Source organism: Siphateles boraxobius, unplaced genomic scaffold (genome assembly GCF_051911475.1).
Source record: "Siphateles boraxobius isolate OS27281-9 unplaced genomic scaffold, OSU_SipBor_1 204, whole genome shotgun sequence".
Lineage (NCBI taxonomy): Eukaryota > Metazoa > Chordata > Actinopteri > Cypriniformes > Leuciscidae > Siphateles > Siphateles boraxobius.
The window spans coordinates 3,995,672-4,015,325 of NW_027508816.1; the positions used below are offsets into that span (position 1 = coordinate 3,995,672).

Sequence of the window (19,654 nt, forward strand, 5' to 3'; positions counted from 1 at the left end):
AACCGTGCAGGGACACATCTGCACTGGTTGGCCGGGCTTATACGTATGGTGGCTGGTCAGGCTGGTGCGTGCCTGCACTCTATGACGATTTTTGCAGGCGTACCAGGCCGATCTTCTTAAAGATCTAAATGAGGCAAATATTCCTGTTGGCCGCTCCGCTATCTCCTGCTGGCCTGTTTTCCAATGCTGTCACTACAGTTGTTGACAGGTTTCAGGAAGCAAAAAAAAAAAAAAAACAGTCAGCGGCATTCCAACAGTATTTCCCTCGCCACTCTAAATCAAAGCTCCTCCCATCTGCGTTATATGTATATGGCATATTGGTCTTTGTGTGTTGTTGCTGGTTTTGCGTTGTATGTATATGGCATATTGGTCTTTGTGTGTTTTTGCTGGTTTTGCGTTATATGTAGGCTATATGGCATATTGGTCTTTGTGTGTTGTTGCTGGTACGTTGCAAATAGAGGGGCAGCACAATTGTTTTTCGCCTAGTGCGGCAGAAGTGCACTCATTCGAAGTGCAAAAAAAGCTGTAAAGCACAGGGGGGAGCTTTACAGGGGGTATGGCTTATCTAAATGAGATGTAAATGAGCCCTATTGTCACCCCCAGCAGCAGAGACAGGTGAGAACTGCACAATCTTTAGAGGTCGTTTTCTCATCTTTGAGCTTTTTTAAGTGCCTACTTTAAAATTGCCACAACTTCTCCAAATATTATCAGATTTCCACATGTTACACATCGTTGGAAAGCTTGGAGATTACACTTTAAGAATCTATGAATAATTCAAAATGCCCCAGAACCGACTTGTGTCCCTAGTTTCCGTGACCGGTCACAAATATGGGTACAGATTGCAGTTCGGTCACCGACCTTCCTAGTTTGCTGGGGTGGTACCGACTGCAGTGGTTCCAGAACAGGCTCGGGTTATGGAACAAGAGGTACAGACTCTACTGGAATTAAGGGGCCATAGAATGTGTTCCCCTACCAGACAGGGAGTCCTGGTTTTACAGCCGGTACTTTATAGTTCCAAGGAAGGATGGCGGACTGAGGCCAATTTTAGTCTAGGGCTTTTGAATCGTTCTTTGAGGAGATTCAGGTTCAAAATGCTTACTATTCCCATTATCGTGAACCAAATCAGATCCGAGGACTGGTTTGTCACGATGGATCTAAAAGACGCTCATTTTCATGTCTCCATCCTTCCATGTCACAGGAGGTTCCTGAGGTCACTTTCGGGGGCGAAGCATACCAATATCGGGTTCTTCTGTTCGGCCTAGTACTCTCTCCCCGCACGTTCACAAAGTGTATGGATGCGGCTCTGGCTCCACTGAGGCTTCAGGGCATCCGTATACTGAATTACATCGACGACTGGCTCATATTGGCCCAGTCTCGAGAAATGGCAGTTCGGCATCGAGATGTCGTCCTTGCCCACATTCAGAACCGGAGGTTGAGGCTCAACACTAAGAAAAATGTGTTGGACCCAGCTCAGAAGACTACTCTTCTGGGCGTGGTATAGAATTTGGTTACGATGCGGGCACGTATGTCTCCCGCTCGTATCGAATCCATCCTGGCCATAGTGTGCGGGATAAAGCTAGGCCAGGCCATCACTGTAAAATAATTTCAAAGACTGCTGGGCCTCATAACAGCGGCAGCCAACATAATTCCTTTGGGCCTGTTTCACATGAGGCCCCTTCAGTGGTGGCTCAAAGCCAAGGGTTTTTTCCCCAAGGGGAATCCGTTCCGTATAATAAAGGTTACGCGCAGATGCCTTCGTTCCCTATTAATATGGAAGAGACCTTGGTTCTTGTCCCAAGGGCCAGTGTTAGGGGCTTCATGTCGCCGGGAAACTGTTTCGACAGACGCTTCCCTCGCTAGCTGGGGCGCGGTCTCGGACGGCCGCTTTGCCAGGGGTCTGTGGCAGGACCATCATCATTCTTGCCATATAAATTGCCTAGAGATGTTGGCTGTGTTCAGGTCTCTGAGGAGCTTCCTCACAGACATCAAAGGTTACCACGTCAAAGTGGTAGCTTATCTAAACCGACAAAGGACACTCAGATCACGCCCTCTATCCAGATTGGCGCATCAGATCATTTTATGGTCCCAAGGGAAAATATTATCTATAAGAGCAATATATGTGACCCGTCACAGAAACCAGGGACACAAGTCGGCAGCACAACTTTCGAGCAAAATGAGAAAGAAGCGTTTTTTTTCAAAATTGGTGATTTTCAATTTTTTGGAGAATCTGTTAATTGAAATCACGAAGAAGCCTCTCCATGTTTGAGATAGCAGTATTGGTATATTTAAAAGCTTACATTTTGAGGTTGAAATCGGCTTGTTTTCGGAGATTCTAGCATGCAGTAGGGGCGTGGCGTGTCATTGTCTGTGTGTATTTCCATACTGAATAACCCGGCGCTTTTGCCCCCGCCCTCCAAGTCAACCACATGGCTACTTATTATGCTGTGCTCTGGCCAGCTCTCTCTGATATCAAAATTCAATGAAGATGGATGCCGCAAAGATTGTCGCAGACGAGATGAACCGTCTGGCAGTTACACCGAAAATGTTTTCGCCGCACTTCGTGGGCTCGGGAAACTGAACCGGAGGTATGGGCGCAGCGCGCTCGCCCTCAGTGCTTCAATACGGCGGCTCGGCTCGCTGACAGCGGTGGCTGGCTGTTTCATATGTGACGGAGAATCGAAATAGAGGATGCAGTTAAGACCTTTGCTGCTGCGATGAAGGCCTGCCGTGCGTGTTTCTGAAATGTAAGTTAAGCTTCATTTGCTCTTTAGTCGTTATTTAAGATGCTGAACCTGCTGATGATATAATGTGCTTGCGGACATTTCATTTGTGTGTGTATACGCACATAAGAAAGTGGTGTAAAGAGATTTGCAACAGTAATTTGAGGAGGTGAAATGTGATTATTTGGAAAATTGCAGAAATGACTGCTTAAAGAAAAATGCCAGCAGGCATTTGCCTCCTACATAAACTTTAATATTGTTGACATTTTGGGCACACGAGCGTTGCGTACTATTTGCGCTATAGATATGTAGGCCTATGGCTTATTGGTCTTTGTTTGTTGTTGTTGGTTTTGCGTTATATGTATATGGCATATTGGTCTTTGTGTGTTGTTGCTGGTTTTGCGTTATACTGTATGTATATGGCATATTGGCCTTTGTGTGTTGTTGCTGGTTTTGCGTTATATGCAGGCTATATGGCATATTGGTCTTTGTGTGTTGTTGCTGGTTTTGCGTTATATGTATATGGCATATTGGTCTTTATGTGTTGTTGCTGGTTTCGCGTTATATGCAGGCTATATGGCATTATTGGTCTTTGTGTGTTGTTGCTGGTACGTTGCAAATAGAGGGGCAGCACAATTGTTTTTCGCCTAGTGCGGCAGAAGTGCACTCATTCGAAGTGTAAAAAAAGCTGTAAAGCACATGGAGGAGCTTTACAGGGGGTATGGCTTATCTAAATGAGATGTAAATGAGCCCTATTGTCACCCCCAGCAGCAGAGACAGGTGAGAACTGCACAATCTTTAGCTCGTTTTCTCCTCTTTGAGCTTTTTTAAGTGCCTACTTTAAAATGGCCACAACTTCTCCAAATATTATCAGATTTCCACATGTTACACATCGTTGGAAAGCTTGGATATTACACTCTCAGAATCTATGAATAACTCAAAATGCCCCAGAACCGACTTGTGTCCCTAGTTTCCGTGACTGGTCACATATGTCCCGGGGGTTCTGAATCAGGGAGCAGACATCCTGTCGAGGCAGGGGCTGAGGTCCGGGGAATGGAGACTCCATCCAGAGGTGGTGGAGTTCATATGGCAGAGGTTTGGACCAGTGGAAGTGGATCTGTTTGCGTCTCGAGGGACGTCCGTCCCACTGTCCACTTTGGTTCTCCCTCACTCATCCAGCCCCGCTGGGGTTGGATGCCATGGTACAGGCCTGGCCGACGCTTCGCCTGTACGCTTTTTCCCCCGATCGCTCTGCTCCCGGGAGTCCTGGAGAGGGTCCGTCAGGAGGGCATCAGTCTTCTTCTGATAGCCCTGTTTTGGCCAGCCCGAGTATGGTTTTCAGACTTAATTTCACTCCTGATAGCTCTGCCATGGCAGATTCCTCTGAGGAGGGGTCTGTTGTCTCAGGCGGAGGGCACTATATTCCATCCTCATCCAGAGCTGTGGAAATTGTGGGTCTGGCCTATTAGGGGGCTCAGTACCTAGATGCTTGTCTATCATCTGGGGTGGTCGAAACCATACTTATCTCTAGGGCTCCGTCTACTAGAAGATTATATGGCCTCAAGTGGAATATTTTTCTACTTGGTGTAGAGAACTTGAGTTAGGCCCAGTTAACTGCCCAATGGCTTCAGTTCTGGAGTTTCTTCAAGATCGTTCTCTGCGAATCTCTCCCCTTCCACACGTAGGGTGTACGTGGCTGCCATTGCGGCGTTCCATGCACCACTAGATGTTGGGCCTTTAGGGAAGCACCAACTGGTCATACTATTTCTCCATGGTATTGGAGGATGAGACCGACAGTCAGGTCCAGGGTTCCTCCCTGGGACCTGGCGGTGGTTCTCGAAGGGCTATCCCTGGCTCCCTTCGAATACCTCCAGTCGGCTTCGCCTAGGACCTCACGTTCAAGATAGCCTTTCTCTTAGCTATTTCTTTAAAGAGACTGGGAGATCTCCAAGCCCTGGCATTATCGCCAGCTTGCTTGGGGTGTGCCCCCGGCAGAGTTAGGGGCATCCTGCATCCGAGACCCAGCTATGTGCCTTAAGTGCAATTTATCATGGCTAGGTCCATGGTCCTGCAAGTATTTCATCCTCCACCTCATGTGTCGGCAGAAAAGGAGAGGTTCCTTGCTCTGCCAGTCAGAGTTCCGAGTATTACCTTGAGAGGTCCTCTTCTTGGACGAGGTCGGACCTACTGTAGTGTGTTTTGGATCACCTATTAGGGGCTCCCGGCTATACAAACCGTAAGTAGGCCTACAAGGTGCGGAATTTGCCTTCACCTTTGGCCGTTAGGACTCATTCTACTAGAGGCATGGCATCCTCTAGGGCCCTCCTTTCGGGAGTTCCCATCAAGGAGATCTGTGAGGCAGCCGGTTGGGCTACCCCACACACTTTTGTTAGGTTCTCTAGTCTGCACCTCCCTAGTACGCCTGGCACACATGTGCTCTCGTCCTAGCTGAGTGCCTGAATCAGTTTCACTCCGGGGCAGGCCTGTTTTCGGTGCATGGCCTAGTGGGCATTCGTTCCCCAAAGTGTCGATTCTCGACGCAGTGTTGAGTTCCCTCGAAAGGGAACGTCTCGGGTTATGACTATAACCCTTGTTCCCTGAGAAGGGAACGAGACACTGCGTCGTCCTGTCACGCCCCTCGAGGCCTTAGAGCGTCTTGCTTCACCGCGGAGCTGATGTGTGTGTGTGTCAGCGTCACTTTTATGCATCCAGTTATGCCGTCACATGTTACGTCACGACAAAACACCAATCAGGATTGGATTAGTTTCATTCTTACTTCAGAGGCGCACGCTAAGGGAGCGTCCCCAAAGTGTCGATTCTCGACGCAGTGTCTCGTACCCTTCTCAGGGAACAAGGGTTATAGTCATAACCCGAGACGTTTATCCTGCTGGCTATGGCTTTTTAGTAAATCAGATGCTCTAACTTTCTTAGATATCTTATAACTTTCTTATATCTTTCTTAATATATCAATAGAATTAGTCTAAAAACAACAGGGAGTCGATGCGGTTCCAGAAACAGTAGTTGTCTGGTCTCTAACAGTGTAAATGTGATTAATGAAAGAATGATGTGGTGATATTCACAAATCAGTTCCTCATTACCTGGGACAACAGCCTCAGACCCCCTGCTCATCACACCGTCTGCAGTCTTAGTGTTTAATACACCCATCGGATGAGCTGATGGAGTGACTGATGCTTCACACATGATGCTGCTGTTTAAGTTGAGCTGTTAAGTTGAAAGTAAGAGGCGAACGTCTCAGGTTACGTATGTAACCCTGGTTCCCTGAAGAGGGAACGAGACGCTGCGTCGAGACGCTGTGGGAATGCACCAGCCGCTTCATAAGCAAGTGAGATAGCCTTGACTACCCATTTGCTCATCCTCTGCTTGGATGCAGGGTAACCTTTTCTAGGTGACCCGAATCAGACGAAAAGTTGATCCGATTTACGCCACAGGGCAGCTCTGTGTACGTAAGCATCCAAAGCCAGAACAGGTCATAGCAGATTAAGTTTTTCCTGATCTGGTGAATTAAAAGGTGGAGGACAAAGGCCTGTAGCAACATTATTAGGGACCTTAGGAATATAACCCGGCCTGGGGTGAAGAAAGGCTTTCACCCTAACAGGTGCATATTCTAGGCACGAAGGAACAACCGACAGGGCTTGCAAATCTCAAATTATCCTGATAGAAGAAATAGCAAAGAGAAATAAAGTTTTTAGAGTAAGGAACTTTTCTGAAACCTCTTCAATAGGCTTGAAGGGAGCCAAAGCCAGGCCTTCCAAAACAACGGCAGAATCCCAAGCCGGAGCTCTAGTGCGCAGTGCAGGCCTCAGCCTCAGGGTGCCACGAAGAAAATGAGTAATGAGAGGATCTCTTCCCAATGATGCAGCACCCAGAGGGGTGTGGTAAGCAGATATAGCCACCACATACACCTTCAAGATGGAAGGAGATAACCCCGCAGAGAAACGTTCTTGCAGATAATCGAGTACTTTACCAACAGGGCAGTAAACACGATTCAGTTGGCGTTCTCTGCACCAAGAAGAGAACAGTTTCCATTTCAGTCTACACAGTCTTCTCGTGGAGGGAGCTCTAGACTGGAGTATGGTCTCCAAGACCTCGGTCCAGAGACCTGATTCTATAAGCTGGGTCCCCTCAGGTGCTAAGCCCACAGTATCCACAACTGCGGGCGAGGGACCTACCGTGCTCCCTGCTTGGGACATTAGGTCCCTCCTCATCGGAGAGCCGTCTAGAAGGGACACCTGGTCCAAGAACCAAACTCAGGTCGGCCAGTACGGGGCTACTAATTACAGACAGGCCCCTTTCCGGCGAACCCTCTCCAGAACTCCCGGAAGCATGGATATCGGAGGAATATGCCCCGGAATATATACTGCCCTGAGAGACAGTAATTTACCCTGGGCTCATAGGAGGATCTGATGAGCCAGTTTGCCAGGTGACGTGACCTCTCTCTCTCTCTCTCTCTCTCTCTCTCTCTCTCTCTATATATATATATATATATATATACAGGTCCTTCACAAAAAATTAGCATATTGTGATAAAGTTCATTATTTTCCATAATGTAATGATAAAAATTAAACTTTCATATATTTCAGATTCATTGCACACCAACTGAAATATTTCAGGTCTTATATTGTTTTAATACTGATGATTTTGGCATACAGCTCATGAAAACCCAAAATTCCTGTCTCAAAAAATTAGCATATTTCATCCGACCAATAAAAGAAGTGTTTTTAATGCAAAAAAAAAGTCAATCTTCAAATAATTATGTTCAGTTATGCACTCAATAGTCAATACTTGGTCGGGAATCCTTTTGCAGAAATGACTGCTTCAATGCGGCGTTGCATGGAGGCAATCAGCCTGTGGCACTGCTGAGGTGTTATGGAGGCCCAGGATGCTTCGATAGCAGCCTTAAGCTCATCCAGAGTGTTGGGTCTTGCGTCTCTCAACTTTCTCTTCTCAATATCCCACAGATTCTCTATGGGGTTCAGGTCAGGAGAGTTGGCAGGCCAATTGAGCACAGTAATACCATGGTCAGTAAACCATTTACCAGTGGTTTTGGCACTGTGAGCAGGTGCTGAAAAATGAAATCTTCATCTCCATAAAGCTTTTCAGCAGATGGAAGGATGAAGTGCTCCAAAATCTCCTGATAGCTAGCTGCATTGACCCTGCCCATGATAAAACACAGTGGACCAACACCAGCAGCTGACATGGCACCCCAGACCATCACTGACTGTGGGTACTTGACACTGGACTTCAGGCATTTTGGCATTTCCTTCTCCCCAGTCTTCCTCCAGACTCTGGCACCTTGATTTCCGAATGAGATGCAAAACTGAGCAACAGTCCAGTGCTGCTTCTCTGTAGCCCAGGTCAGGCGCTTCTGCCGCTGTTTCTGGTTCAAAATTGGCTTGACCTGGGGAATGCGGCACCTGTAGCCCATTTCCTGCACACGCCTGTGGCACTGGATGTTTCTACTCCAGACTCAGTCCACTGCTTCCGCAGGTCCCCCAAGGTCTGGAATCGGTCCTTCTCCACAATCTTCCTCAGGGTCCGGTCACCTCTTCTCGTTGTGCAGTGGTTTTTGCCACACTTTTTCCTTCCCACAGACTTCCCACTGAGGTGCCTTGATACAGCACTCTGGGAACAGCCTATTTGTTCAGAAATTTCTTTCTGTGTCTTACCCTCTTGCTTGAGGGTGTCAATGATGGCCTTCTGGACAGCAGTCAGGTCAGCAGTCTTACCCATGATTGCGATTTGAGTAATGAAACCGGCTGGGAGTTTTTAAAAGCCTCAGGAATCTTTTGCAGGTGTTTAGAGTTAATTAGTTGATTCAGATGATTAGGTTAATAGCTCGTTTAGAGACTCTTTTCATGATATGCTAATTTTTTGAGACAGGAATTTTGGGTTTTCATGAGCTGTATGCCAAAATCATCAGTATTAAAACAATAAAAGACCTGAAATATTTCAGTTGGTGTGCAATGAATCTAAAATATATGAAAGTTTAATTTTTATCATTACATTATGGAAAATAATGAACTTTATCACAATATGCTAATTTTTTGAGAAGGACCTGTATATACTGTATATATATATATATATATATATATATATATATATATATATATATATATATATATATATATATATATATATATATATATATATATATATATATATATATTCTGTGAAATATAGTAGTGCTTGCAATGACAGACAACAATAAATAGACAGGGACAGTATGCAGAGAGCGCTTGCTGATGGCACAGAAACTTATGCAGTCTGTTTTCAGGTGTGCTTTATAGTTTGATGACGTCTATGACATCTCGCCTTTCCGTTGGTCTGGTTATACACGTGCTTCACGAACCAATCACGCAGGGGCGTTCCCTCAGCGTCTCGACGCAGCTTGAGTTCCCTTGAAAGGGAAACGTTATACAAGCCATTGTTTGTCTACTTCAGTTTAATGTCAGCTGAAGTGGTTGAAGAACTCAATGGTTATTCACAGCCTTTATTCAAACATTTAAATGTCTTAGAATTTATATTCGTACTTTACTAACTAATATTGCATTACTCCCTAAAAAGTAACTAATCGCATTACTTTTTTGTACTGTTATGTTACTTTTGTGTTATGTTTTCTCACCTGTGCTGGGCTTGGCTGTCTGTTTGGAATTTTAATTCCTAATTTTCGCACATATAAAGGCCCTATCTGACCAATAAAGTGAAATTTATAAGCCTCAAGCTGAAGGAAATGCACACAATACCTCTGCACTTTTGATTTCCCTCAACATGAGGACTGGAGTCAGTCAATAGCCTACATGGGAAAACAAAGTAACTTGCCTTACTTGTTTGAAAATGTAACTCAGATATTTCATTGTAAATTTAAAAGCAATGCATTACTTTACTAGTTACTTGGAAAAGTAATCTGATTACTCACGGTTACCCTCAACACTGACCACCGGTTGTTAATAGTGATTTAGAGGTAATAGAGATTTTCCATGCGGTTGTTTAAAAAAAAGACATTTAGTTTTTCAAAATCAAAATGCTACATAAACATCAAGGAAACAAATAAATAAAGTAACATTTATCCTAAAGGAATAAAATCTACTATAGTAGCCTATGTATGGTAAATTGGGACACTTTATATAGGCTATATATAATGTTGTAATATAATCCAAACTTAGCTTTTTTAATTCAAGGACTGTATTCAACTTTATAATTGTATTTTACTTTATAATAATGTGCCGTCTCTTACAGGTACGCGTCACTTTCTCATACAGCGCGTCACAGTGAGCAGGTGGAATCCGTGCTTGAGGACTGAACACGCCAGTGACTTTCACATCTGCCAGCAGAGGGAGAGAGAAGATGCTCATCTGTGCAGGACTCGAGCGGAGCTGCGCACACGATCGCGCGCGTTACACAGATGCGGCACGAGACATCACGCGCGAGCGACAATGACACGCGTCTCTCAACTCTTACAAGTCGGTAAGTTTACGCACAACATCAGATAAGACAACTTCATCGTTATTTATACTAAACATATTATAAAACATGAGTTGACAGCGTAAATAATGTCGGATAAAGTGGTAAATATTTACTTTGAAATAGGCTGTCTGTCATTATTGATATCTAATATTTAAAATCTACATTATGAACCGTTTACAGCCTTGCTCTAATGTAATAAAGTTATCGGCCAGCAAACAGAATAGTTGATTTTTCATTTCAAGAAAACAAACAGTAATTGTAAGCACAGTTGCATGTCTCATGGTTATAATAAAGCTCATGTTCCAGACGTGATAAAATAATCCAGTTACATATATAAGGTTTATTGCATTATTTTATTTACATACTGTGAGGTTATAATGTATTATGACTGTGATTACAATTATATTTTATATATATATATATATATATATATATATATATATATACACACACACACACACACACACACACACACACACACACACACACACACACACACACACACACACACACACACATATATATAAAGCTTTACTTGATGAATCATAAGTAAATGAACACATTTTCAATGCATTGGTAATAAATGTTTAATAAAAGCAGAATCTTATTAAAATATAACTGGATATGTTGTGGTGGAGCCAGGAAGGTAAAATGTTTAATAGTGTAAAATTATTTAAGTGAAATGATTTCTACTTTGCAATAAGCATCACACTTTAATAATCAATCATTGGATGTACAATGTACAGTCTAACTCTTCACTTTAAAACTGAACAACAAATGAGAGATTTTTTTCTCTCAAAATGGCTTTCTTTAAATGCTTTTGGTTTGCAAACAAAGATGCATCATTTTCTTACTGCCTGTTTTCTAAGAGGTCTGGATGCTTTTCAATGGCATACATTCATGTTTCCCTCATAGTGAATCACGTTCATCCACTTTTTTCATCACTTTTCCATGAAGTAATAGTACAGGTACATTGCAGAAGGAGAAAGTACATACGTTATAAATACATTATCCACAGCAGAAAGGATTGCAGTACCGGAGCTGTATCAATCCACGGGACTCTTTCAACGATATTTTGATACTCTGGTTGCTCTTTTCCATACAATTATAGTGAAAGGGAAATTAAGCTTTCAATTAACTAAAATCACAATAAATGTTTCTTAAAAAACTATATTGATAGTCTTCTGAAATCCCATACTGCTTTTTGTTTCTGGCCAAAATATATTTTAAATATATGTTAAATATATATTGTATACAATGCTGCTGCTGCTGCTGCAAAAATGAAGAATTCTGGCCAAAGTATATTTTAAATATATGCTTAATATATTATATTAAATGCATTTTTGAAATTGAAAATTTATTAAGTTTTAACGTTCATATACCAAAATATATTTCAAAACACATTTCCAATCTTACAGTATACTGCATTTTGACTAAATGCAAATGTGGACGGAATAGCCTCCTAAAGATCTACACTATGTTTTGTATCCATCATTTAAAATTACATTCTAAAATACACAGATCAGCCACAACATTAAAACCACTTGCCAACACCTTGAACTTTTAGTTATGCTCCTCGAAGTATTTCTCCTGCTCTTTTGCAGTGTGGCAAGTATTTTTTTTTTTTTTTTTTACATTTTGAAGTTCAAGTATTCATGTACAACAAATAAAGCTTTCTTTAATTGTGAAATTTGTAAATGTATTGTCTTTGTTTGAAATATATGGAGGGGAAAATATATTCTTAAATGCTTTTAAAAATAAACAATTTTATTTGTTCATTTTTATTTATTTAAAAAATGGCCAAAAAAGTTAGTAGAAAATATATTCACATAAATAAATATATTTTTGGGCCATTTCTTGTGTATTTTAAAACACGTTTTTAAAAGTATATTCAAATTTCTTTTGTCATATGGGATGGAACTGTTAATTTCCACAGTATGACATTTACTCGAGAACTGCTGTGTGTCAAACGGTTTGTGATTTGTTCTTGAATCAGACGTCGACACATCTCTGATGAACACATGAATGAGATCTAGGGCAGATATAAGGATTTCACAATTTTATTGTTTGGGTGAACTACTCTTTAACCCGCTGGATTGTTTTCCGCAAAGCAGCAAAATCGACTTAAAATACTGTCATTTTTTTTCATACAGAAATGAGTAATACTTTTTATTTGTGTACTCTCAAAATAACAATAAAACTTTGTGCTGCTCTTGTAAAATAAAGAAAACAAACAAGTGCGCTTTCTGCCGTCAGTCTCTGTGAACTTCTTTCTGAAACGCGTCACAAAACTGAACCGAAACTCAGCAAATACTTGCCACACAGACATAAGAGTTATGTATTTAGAAAGCTTGAAGTGTCTACTTTTAAACTCAGTAATATTGCTTACCACAATATACCATGAAATAACATCAGTGTTTGGTTGACTGTGTTAATGCTTGTGTTTGTTTTGTTTCATTAACCGTATTTGTTTTGTTTAATTTCCTGCAGAAAATGAAATCTGAAGCATTTTCAAAAGACAAGAACCAGCCCGGATCATGACCGCTGACTGCTAGAAAAACTTTATGAGACGAGAAACCTGACAGAAATTACAAGAGCTCACTCACTCACTCACTCGCTCACTGACTCACTGACTCACTCACTGACTCACTGACTCACCAACTCACTCACTGACTCACTGACTCACCAACTCACTCACTGACTCACCAACTCATTCACTCACTGACTCACTCACTCACTCACTCACTCACTGACTCACTCACTGACTCACTGACTCACTGACTCACCAACTCACTCACTGACTCACCAACTCACTCACTGACTCACCAACTCACTCACTGACTCACTCACTCACTCACTCACTCACTGACTCACTCACTCACTGACTCACTCACTCACTCACTGACTCACTCACTCACTGACTCACTGACTCACTCACTCACTCACTCACTCACTGACTCAGTCACTCACTCACTCACTCACTCACTAACTCACTCACTCACTCACTGACTCACTCACTCACTGACTCACTCACTCACTCACTCACTCACTCACTCATTGACTCATTCACTGACTCACTCACTCACTGACCCACTCACTCACTGACTCACTCACTCACTCACTCACTCACTGACTCACTCACACACTGACTCACTCACTCACTCACTCACTGACTCACTCACTCACTGACTCACTCACTCACTCACTCACTCACTGACTCACTGACTCACTCACTCACTCACTGACTCACTCACTCACTCACACACTGACTCACTCACTCACTCACTCACTCACTCACTCACTCACTCACTCACTCACTCACTCACTCACTGACTCACTCACTCACTCACTCACTCACTCACTCACTAACTCACTCACTCACTCACTGACTCACTCACTCACTGACTCACTCACTCACTCACTCACTCACTCACTCACTCACACACTGACTCACTCACTCACTCACTCACTCACTCACTCACTCACTCACTCACTCACTGACTCACTCACTCACTCACTCACTCACTCACTCACTCACTAACTCACTCACTCACTCACTGACTCACTCACTCACTGACTCACTCACTCACTCACTCACTCACTCACTCATTGACTCATTCACTGACTCACTCACTCACTGACTCACTGACCCACTCACTCACTCACTCACTCACTCACTGACTCACTAAATCACTCACTTACTGATTCACACACTCACTCACTCACTCACTCACTGCACTGGTGTTTCTGCCATGGCGGACGCAAACATCTCTCAGGTGGCAGCCGTGTACGTGAACCCTCACAGTCAAGTTCCCGTTCTTGACGTCCATGACACTTACACGGACTTCTACGACATGGACTATGGCGTTCCTGCTGATGAGATGCCGGACACCACGCAGGGACTGGCCTACTTCGTGGCCACCATCGTCATCGGAGCGGTTCTTATCTGTATTATGCTGGTGTGTGGCTTCGGAAACTTTGTGTTCATAGCCACTCTGGCCCGATACAAAAAACTCAGGAACCTCACCAACCTGCTGATCGCTAACCTGGCCATCTCCGACTTCATCGTGGCGGTGGTTTGCTGCCCTTTCTTGGTGGATTACTACGTGGTCAAGCAGCTCTCCTGGGACCATGGGAAAGTGCTGTGTGCCTCCGTCAACTACCTCAGGACTGTGTCCCTCTATGTGTCCACCAATGCCTTACTGGCCATCGCCGTTGACAGGTCGGTGTGAGTAGATATCCTACTATATACTGCATATTTAGTGGCCAAAATATTCTTGGCTTTCAGATTCATACATTATGCATTGAGGCCCCTACTATTCAAATATTACTCAACTGTGAGGGAAATATTGCATACTCTGCAACAAAAGCTTTCCAGTTATTTAGAAGGATTTAATAATCTTCCATGCATTTTCCTGTATTTCCTGTAAAAACATGTTCACTATCTTAGCAACAGAGCTGAACTTAAACGAATAGTTCACTTCAAAATGAAAATTCTGTTATTATTTACTCACCCTTAAGTTGTTTCAAACCTGTATATGTTCGTAACCAAACAGTTGTCAACCCCATTGACTTCCATAGTAAGAAAAACAAATACTATAGAAGTGAATGGTGTCCATCAGCTGTCTGGTTACTGACTTCTTCAAAATATCTTCCTTTGTGTTCAGCAGAAGAAAGAAACTCATACAGGTTTCAAACAACTTGAGGGCTAGTAAATGAGGACAGAATTTTATTTTTTAAGTGAACTATTCCTTTAAAATCAAATAGAAGACTAGGGATGCAGTTAATTTTAGCAGATATCAATTACCAATAAATCTTTATAATTGAAAGCCGATAACGATATATTGGCCGATAAATCTACATCCAATTTTTGGGATTACAAAACAAAAGTCTCACCATTAAAAGACGTGTCACAAGCACTTCAACATAAATCAAATGAAAAAAGTACAGTAGCATAGTTTGAACCAGTGTAAGTTTTAAAATAAATATAACACTCCTATGGCCAAATTTCTGTAAAAAATAAGTTAATTAAAGCATGAGAGAATGTGTTGCATTATTTACAGTATAGCAATAATCACAATAAACAATACTTCTGCCAGTTAAAATAATTAATAAGCATAACTGTAAGCTGTTTAACGTTGACGAACAATAATAAAAAAATGTCATTGTTTACTCTTTTGTTTTTTCTAAAACGACAATTTTTGTTATTCAAAAAGGAGAATTTTTGAAGAATAATTATACAACTATTTTTTATGATATAAGACTTCAAAAACAGCATGTAAAACAGTCTATACGACTATATTTCCAGTCGTCTGATGTCATACGATAGCTGAAAATAGAAAATGGAAACTGCAGCTGTTATTCACTCATAATCTTCTGAAATCTCGTTCACATTTGCATTCACATGTTGACACACCAAAGCAGGATTGATGTCAGTGTGTGACAGCTGAACATCACATATCCACAAATCTCTCGTCACATTTCAGACAGTAACATTGGTGAAGGGAAAGATATTCATAACAACAGTTACTGTATAACACACAATAAACACATTATATAATTTGAAGTTACAGAGGATTATAGTTCCCATAGTTATAATATAAGTCTCATTTCTGGAGATTGATGAATATCTGCAGAGTATATTACTACATCTTTCTGCAAAGTCTTCATGTAAACATCCAAAAGGCTTTACAATGTAATCATAATGTTGTTGGTCCTTTTCTGCGTCAAGTAACAGGAGTTATAACTGTTTTTATGGTTATTCATAAGATGATATATTATGCGTAATTATGCAATCATTATAATGCATTAAGAATACCCTTATAATGCATTTTAAATAAAGGCTTCACAGAAACTGTGTTTACCAGCTTCAAACACGTCTCATCCATTCACGATATTAACTCTAAGCCTGTTTTATTCAAAAAATAAAACCCAACCCACTTCCAAATGGAGAGACAGTGCTAATAGTCACATATGATATGAAAGACTGTTTGGAATATTTCTGTTAAAATGTGAGTGAATCCCTTGGGCAAGAAATTGTTTAAAATGCCGTCTCTATGCGGGTATTCTTTAACATCCCTTTCCAGTGAATGTATAAAATGTGGCTTGAGGAAACAACAATTATGTGTCCTTTACATAAGCTTCAAATAAAGCATGTGGAACATCGACAATATTAATGATCAGTTTTGTCCTGTCTCAGAGAGCGAGTCAAGATTAAATTTCAGCTCCTGTACTATTTCTTCAGCAGTTATAAATAGCTTTCGAACTTATACACGACACTTCATGTAAGCAAGTCATTTTACACAGTTCAATTATGACAGGACAGAGTTTGTTTGAACCTCATCACAGTGTTTTTTAATTATGATAAAGCTCGCATGAAAACCACTTGGGATTAAATTTGCCTTGCTGTTTGACTTGTCTGTAATGACAGTCCATAATCAAGGAAAATTTAATTATGAATGGCTTACAAGTTTCTGATCTACTGATAGAAAACCTTAAATAACACAAATAGAACAAATTGTACTAGATGAACATTTCCTGAAGAAAGCATCCGAGCAGCAAAATAATTGTGTTAAAGTCAGCTTGAAATGGAAGTTGTGCTAGTCTTTTCTCCTCTATTGTGCCGTATATCGAGTGAAATGCTTCTGGAATAAGAACAAATGTGGGCGGGGCTTGATTGTGTCTGTGGGGAATTGATTGGATGGTCGGATGATTGTGGTTTGCTATTGGTGGATCTCATGTGAGTGACAGGTTATAGCTCCGCCCACATCATCAGAGAAGAGAAGAGTTGCTGCAAGAGGGAATTATTCTAATTCAAGATTACCAGGAACATCAATTTTACACAATAATGATGATGTGCACCGGAAAATCATTTAAAAGTAAATACTGCAATATTAAAATGAATTGTCAATTTTGATTTCACGGTGACTACGATGTGTTAGAGAGCTTTAGGTTTTCACACAAGACTCAACACAGTCGCTGTGCAGTGTAAAGTTGGCAATTATATCAAAATATGTTCCAGAAAGATGTGATCATTCACAATTCAGTTTGAAAGAAAGGACAGTTCACTCAAAAATAAAATGATGTTCACAAGTTAGCATACTTTACTTGTACGACATTTACTGACACTGGTGAGGGTGCAATACATAATTATGCAAATTCACAGAAAAAGGAGGGGGACTGGTTCAGGGGACTGACTGTCCCCTGAACACACTGTAAAACACGCGGTCTCTGCAGATACCCCAGGCTTCACACACACCCCAGGCTCCACACACGGCAACAAAAAGACACTGGGCTAACCCACCACGAAACATAACAAACTGTTCCAGCCAATAAGCGACCAGAAGGATTTGTGGGCGGGGTTTGGGGGGTTAGTGCGTGGATGAGGAGGAGGGAGGGTCGAGCTAGCCTCCGTTTTGTTTGACAATACTTCGAACGTCAACAAGAAGTGACGTCACCCGACATCGCTTAGAGCACCTTAATTCTTCAAATAAAGATTGTATCAGTAACTTCGTTACATCAGTAGGTGGCGACAAGTGACTGATAAAAATGTATTTTTATATTTAGAATGCATTTATACAAGAGATTCATTTAAAAACGCTGATTCATCCAGTAATAAAACAAGTGAAGTCTTTATGTGTGAGTCATTGAATCATTCACTCAACCCCATTTAAAAAATAAAACAATCATTCAAATTAAATAAATATTTTGTAAACAAAAAAATGTGATTCCTGCATGTGCAGCACTCTACCACTGTAGATAGTTAAACCTGGTTAAACAGAATTGGTTAGTAAACAAAAAGCATGTTTTTAGTGAATTTCCCCGTAGAGTATGAATGGAAATTGACCCTGATCATCTTTGTTGTGTTTAGGTATATGGCCATCGTTCACCCCTTGAGGCCCAGAATGAAGCTCCAGACCGCATACTGTCTCATAACTGGGGTGTGGGTCGTCCCAGTGCTCATTTCCATACCGTCTGCATACTTCGCGTCCGCGACCAAAGTCCCCAACGGGGCGAACCGCAGCAAAACCTTCTGCGCCCAGATCTGGACGGTGGACCAGCAGCTGTATTACCGCTCTTATTTCCTCTTCATCTTCGCGGTGGAGTTCGTCGGGCCGGTGCTCACCATGGCCCTGTGTTACCTGCGCATCTCCCGGGAACTCTGGTTCAAGAGCGTGCCGGGTTTCCAAACGGAGCAGATCCGCAAACGCCTGCGCTGCCGGAGGAAGACGGTCATGGTGCTCATCGGGATCCTCACGGCGTACATCCTCTGCTGGGCTCCGTACTACGGATACACAATCCTGCGGGATTTCCACCCGACGCTCATCTCGCGAGAGCGCAACTCCCTGGTGGCGTTCTACATCATCGAGTGCATCGCCATGAGCAACAGTATGATCAACACCTTCTGCTTCGTCAGTGTGAAGAACAACACGGTCAAATACTTCAAAAGGATCGTTCTTCTGCGCTGGAAGTCCACCTACAACTCCAGGAAGACCGTAGAGGAGACGGACATCAATCCCAACCTCACCGAATGCAAGAAGGGAGTCGAACTGAGTGGGTTTCACGTCACCCATATTACAGACGCTTAAAGAGTACTGGTAACACTTTACAATAAGATTCATTAGTTAATGTATCAACTAACATGATCTAACAATGAGCAAAACATTTCTTACCGTATTTATTAATCTTTGTTTATGTTAGTTAATAAAAATACAGCTGTTCATTGTTTGTTCATGTTAGTTCACAATGCATTAACTAATGTTAACAAATACAACCTTTGATTTTAATAATGTATTAGTAAATGTTAAAATTAATATTAAATAAGATTAATAAATGCTGAAGTAGTGCAGTTCATTCTTAGTTCATGTTAACTAAGGTAATTAACTAATGAACCTTATAGTAAAGTGTTACCAGAGTACTGGTTATACTGGCATTGTCTTGTGACTGTTGTTATGTTCTAGTGGTTTTAGTAAAGAAGTCTGTTTTTTCCTGTGATTTGTGCCATTTTCATTCTTTGTACTGTATGTACAATCTATCATTTCAGCTGTTTTGTACAAATGTATTTTATAGCCTATAAAGCATTGTGAAGGACTTAAGTGAATCAAAGGCAATGGTAAAATATACAACTACTGACATATAGTTTTGATTATAAGTACAGAACAACATATTGTTTGTTTTTTTGGTAATGCTTTACTTAAAGGCTTTATATATAATGCATTATAAAAATATGTTTAATGCATCAATTTTGCACCTTATAATGCATTGTATGATCTCATGAATAATTTCAACCACAATCATAATACATTATAATACTTATCTATTCATTGTTACACCTTTAGAAAGTACAATGCATTAAAGCACATGAAAAACAATCAATTTAAGATGCAACAAGGAATCTGCAAATATTATAATGCATTTTAAATTTGGTAACAATTATTTTTGTTAAATTG

At 41.4% G+C, this 19,654-nt stretch overlaps 1 protein-coding gene across 1 annotated transcript; it reads left to right on the top strand.

Annotated features, from left to right (window-relative positions):
- Positions 1-13,957: 13,957 nt before the first annotated feature.
- On the top strand, positions 13,958-18,814 carry prokr1b (prokineticin receptor 1b). The gene is made up of 2 exons (XM_077237527.1): positions 13,958-14,427; positions 18,076-18,814. Exons 1-2 carry the CDS (start codon positions 13,958-13,960, stop codon positions 18,791-18,793), a joined length of 1,188 nt encoding a protein of 395 aa, XP_077093642.1. The 3' UTR covers positions 18,794-18,814.
- The last annotated feature ends 840 nt before the right edge of the window (positions 18,815-19,654 follow it).

Coding starts and splice junctions, on each gene's coding strand:
- prokr1b (XM_077237527.1), top strand. CDS start 13,958: ATGGCGGACGCAAACATCTCTCAGGTGGCAGCCGTGTACGTGAACCCT. Junction 14,428..18,075: donor CTGGCCATCGCCGTTGACAG/GTCGGTGTGAGT, acceptor TGTTGTGTTTAG/GTATATGGCCATCGTTCACC.